The 4,735-nt window shown below is 46.3% G+C and overlaps 1 protein-coding gene across 1 annotated transcript; it reads right to left on the bottom strand.

The window, feature by feature from the left end:
* Positions 1-1,024: 1,024 nt before the first annotated feature.
* Positions 1,025-4,735, bottom strand: LOC149285393 (acrosin-like). Its single transcript, XM_089495343.1, has 5 exons — positions 4,682-4,735; positions 2,749-2,837; positions 2,060-2,328; positions 1,707-1,852; positions 1,025-1,465 (listed from the first exon to the last, which is right to left on the bottom strand). Exons 1-5 carry the CDS (start codon positions 4,733-4,735, stop codon positions 1,025-1,027), a joined length of 999 nt encoding a protein of 332 aa, XP_089351469.1.

Genomic DNA, 4,735 nt, shown 5'->3' on the forward strand with positions numbered 1-4,735 from the left:
TATCCCTTCTGCCCTATCTAGCCCCTCTCACTCCCTATCTACCCCCTCTCCCTCCCTATGCACCCCCTCCTCACTTTCTACCCTCTCCCCCCTTTGAAGTTCACTTACCTTGTATAAGTCCAGCGGTAGCATCGCAAGGCCTCTGTCTCCCTGTTCTGCCGCGGTGCGCGCGGCTTCACCGTTCAGCGCCTCTCTCTTGTTCGCGAGGCCTCTGCCTTGGTCGCGGTGCCAGCATTTCAAGCTGAGCGCTTGAATATGACGTCATATTCTGGCGCTCAGCTTGAAATGCCGGCACCGCGACAAAGGCAGAAGCCCCACGAAGAAGAGTGAGAGCCGCTGAACAGTTTCTGAAAACTTCCTCAGCGACCGCTCGGCGTCTCTCTCTCTCCTCCGTGTCTATTACAAAAAAAAATGTCGGCGTTTCAATTGGGGGGGGCACAGCATGATGTAGGAGGGACATGGCCCCCTCTGCCCCCCCCCCTGCCGACGCCACTGCCAGGAAACCCCTCTCCTTAGCCAACAAAGGGAGAGCGGAAAGGTGGGGAGGACATTTTGCACCCCCTCCTGGCATCTTGCCCTCCCAAACACTTACACACACTCATGTTATCACACACTTACACATATACACACACATACACATATAGACACACACATGCACACTGATGTTATCACACACATATCCATGCTCCCTGGACAACCAGCAAACCAACCCGACCAGGAAATGTTCTCTGAAGTTGAGGTTTCTACTCCATGTTTTTTTTTAATTTTCCCTTCTCTGGATCTTTTTGATCCCATTTCCTTTTTATTTATTTTTTTTTACAAAAATCACACCGACCACGCAAAATGCGAACGGAAAGATGTTTAATTCCATTTGATTGAACAGGAGCCGCAATGATTTACCGAGATGGAATACGGTTTTGGTAGATGCGTCACGCTGGTAACTTATCTAACTACTATCTTATAACTAACAACTATCTTCTAACTTATTGGCTGTCGAACAATCAGTTCAACAGGTGCTTCCATCTTAAGAAAGGCGTTTGCTGCCAAATATCTTCCGGAGAGCTTTTGTGGGCTGCCGTTGGGTGGAGGTCTTCTTGGCAAAGATCGCCTTAAGCTCAAAGATGAGATTTTTAAGCTTACGCCCCTTCTTTGGCGGCTGCCCCTTGGATGTCGGCTTCTCCGGCTGTGGTGTTTGGCGGAACAGTAGAGGCAATAAAGAGGCAGCGGTGGCTGGCGGTGGTGTAGGTGCAGAAACACGGACAAAGCTTGGGGTGACGACTGCTTTGGTCTGCTTGGGAGTCGAGGTTGCAATGTGACTCAGGATCCACTCCAGGTAGTGCTGTGTGTTTGAATAGATCCCTGGCCTTTTTGACTTGGCGCAGCCCTGGCCCCAGCTTGTCACTCCGATTACATGGTACTTGGAGCTCTCGGGGTTCATGCACATCAGTGGCCCTCCGCTGTCACCCTACAGGGGTAAAGAATAGAAGAAGGTTAATGGTGTCTTTACTTGGCTTATAAGGAACTGTGACATCCGCTGTATACATCGTAACCCATCTTCCTTCAAAGACACATGGCTTTCATGGCCTTCATGGCACAGGTTCTCCTTCGGCCCCGGTGACGCCTATTCCCGAGAAGAAGACGTCGGCTCAAAATCAACCTTAACGCGCGGTTAATACAGTTTCGGACATTTCGATTTGTTTCCTTACCTGGCAGCTATCAATTCCGCCTTCTTCGTAACCGGCACACAGGTTATAATCGTGGACATTGCCGTTATACCACATGGAGCCGTTACACTTCTGCAGGTCTATCTGGTTCACCCGGGCCTCTTGCAGGATGTCTGCCGTTTTGATGGCTGTCGAGACATCAAAGATTCAACAAATGAATATCGCTGGCTGGGAGACGCGCGGGCGCCAGCTACGGGTAGAAGGTTTGCTCAAATAAACTGATCATGGAGTCCGTTAATGAGTGTGGAGTGTCTGCGGCTGAGTGTGGAATGTCTGCGGCTGAGTGAGGTGTGTAGGTTTTAGTGTAGTTTGTTCCCAGAAAGCCGGTTACTCACATTTGTCCTGAGTGACCCCCCAGCCGCTGATGTAACACGGATCCAAGGCGCTGATCTCCATGCCGGCGCTCGGCAGGCAGGCCGGCTGCACGAAGTCGCTGAATATGACCGACTCGTTGAACTGGATCAGCGCCAGGTCGTTCCTTTCAGTACGCGGGTTGTAATGCTCATGTTGAAGGTAAGACCCGATGGATCTGATTTGGATGTCGCTTGCCGAGGGATCCGAGAGTTGGTGTCCACCAAGGACAATTTGCCATTTTGGTACAAGCCTGAGTTATTATAAAGAGACAGACATTAGCGAACATGCAGCTCGTATATTGGGCCCTATTCACAAACAGTAATTCTGGGGCAAAAATCTCAATGAACAGAAATACATTTTAGGATGTCAGCAATTTGTCCCAAAATTGCTATTTCCTAAACATAATTTTACACATAATAATAGATACATAAACAGTAACCTCGCAATAGTACCCAGGCAAACATTTACAACGTATGATAAACCGTAACTTTTCTGCCCCCCACAATCAGATAACGTAGACCCCCAGCCCTCATTCTTACCCCATCGCCACCCATCCTTACCTTTTCATGGTTTTAAAGCAATGGGCCGCTGTCAGGACCCATTGCTTATCGAGTAATGTGCCTCCACAAGAGTGGCGATGACCTTTGCCAGAAGGCACTTGAACGCTCACCAGCCATGGCCAGGCGCCGGGCTGGGCATCGACACCTCCGACAATCCTCGAGCTGCCAAATTCCGCGACGAGCGGACGTTGACCGCAGGCTGAAAGAGAAGGGACACAACGTTACAGAAAGCGACAAAGTCAGATGTTGTGACCGCGTCAGATAGACGGGATACTGCTGTCTGAGAGCCTGATACTCATAGTTACACCGTCCCTGCCACTCATCACTCATACTCGTGCCTGTGGCCCCCAATCAATGGTATATTGGACATAATACCCCGCCGTCATAAACAGGACTCAGAGCTTCAATGGAGACAACAAGAAAAGGATGATTTGGCAGTAACCATGCTGCGGGGCTGTCCCCTCTTTGGAAGCGATGGATGTACTTACTGTTTGAGTCGGCAGCAGGCAGCGGGATGAGGAGAAAAATTATAGCAAGTCGCATAGGATGCATCGCTGAAGCTATCTCTGTGCTATCAAACAACGCACAAGCTCACACTAGACCGTCACGGTCTTTTACAGCCTATGTGACATCATTGTTCCAATGGCTGTATGACATCACAACGGCAACAACTACATGTGTGCATTGAGGTGTATACTGCTGGAATATGCATAAAACTCAAATTTATATTTATTAAATATGGTGGGAACCGCTAAACCACCTAAAATTTATACTATTATTGTCACGTCTCCACATTTACTTAAATCCATGATAATCGCTATCATAATAAACACACATTTATTATAATTATTTATTGTAAATAATTTGTTGTCATTTATTTATTGTATATATGATATACTCCTATATGATATATATATATATATATCTATGAGCAGCCATGCTATTCACATTGCGCTATGTGGACTAACCCTTTTTGATGGTTTCCGGACCGGCCCTGGAGGAAATTGCTTGACTAGCCACCCCTCTCCCCCCGACCAGGCTGCCCCTGAATTAGAGCACTGCCAGGAACCCAAAAATGTTATTTATTATTTTAATTTTATTTTTTATTTGCCCTAATGAACATTTCTATATATCCTGACGGAGACCGCAGACATCAGGCACCATTTATATTCTTTACATAGTATGAGAGACGCTGATTGTTACTGTTTTTTGCAGATTATTATAAAATATTACCGGGAAGGCGAGTAATTTATGAAATAATCTCTGCAATTAGAGCAAAACGTTCAACATACACTAGATCCTTATATAAAATAATATAATAATAATTATAATATATAAATATACATTTTAATATAATATATATAATATAATTACTGTATGCATTCATGGGAATGGCTCTGGATATATTTATAGGTAAAATAATAAATTATATATTATTTTTAAAATGTGTCAGTTTGCTTAACAGTTCATTAACGCTTTTAATTGTATTTTTTGTCCACTAGGGGGCAGCAATGTCCGAGCCTGCATCTGCCGCTGGGTCCAAAAAACGGCTGGGAAAATAAGGTAATAATCGGGCAATTTAACCTTAAAAAATCAATTCGTATCAGGCCTCTTTCTATGATAAGGACATCCATTTACCCCAGCTATAATTTGTTATGTGTTGTGGTTTCAGTTTTATTTTACTGACAATGTGGATGATACGTGGAAGCGTTCTCCAGCAGAAGTGGTAGACAAGGCTAGGGTTTGAAGATTGAGGATCCTGTCCCCTTTAAATTATCATTGTCTCTGCCTTGCAATGTATGCAGAGATCCAGCAGACTCCCCTCTATGAATCTGCCCTGTTTCACTGCACCCCCCCTACACACACACACACACTAGTTCCTTGGCTAGCGAGCCAAACTCTAACGCTCATGCGCATAGCGGGGACTCTCAAGGTTTGCCCCGGAGTCTAAGGGCTTTTGCCCCAATCCCAGGTGAGGGGGCAGATTCTCGGGGTCACACAGTCTTCCAGGTAGAGGAAAGAGAGCGCACCTGCCCACCCTACCCATATCTTCCGTGGTATATTCCGGGGCATATCCCGGGGCATATTCTGGGGCAT

The sequence above is a fragment of the Sceloporus occidentalis genome, unplaced genomic scaffold (assembly GCF_023333645.1).
Source record: "Sceloporus occidentalis isolate IW3139 unplaced genomic scaffold, rSceOcc1.0.p SCAF_79, whole genome shotgun sequence".
Taxonomy (NCBI): Eukaryota; Metazoa; Chordata; class Lepidosauria; order Squamata; family Phrynosomatidae; genus Sceloporus; species Sceloporus occidentalis.

What these genes read in the sequence shown, in the direction of transcription:
- LOC149285393 (XM_089495343.1), bottom strand. Translation starts at nt 4,735, where the DNA reads ATGCCCCAGAATATGCCCCGGGATATGCCCCGGAATATACCACGGAAG. An exon ending in CCGGCGCCTGGCCATGGCTG is followed by an intron (nt 2,329 to 2,748) that starts GTGAGCGTTCAA and finishes ATAATAACTCAG; the next exon opens with GCTTGTACCAAAATGGCAAA. An exon ending in GGGGGTCACTCAGGACAAAT is followed by an intron (nt 1,853 to 2,059) that starts GTGAGTAACCGG and finishes ATGTCTCGACAG; the next exon opens with CCATCAAAACGGCAGACATC.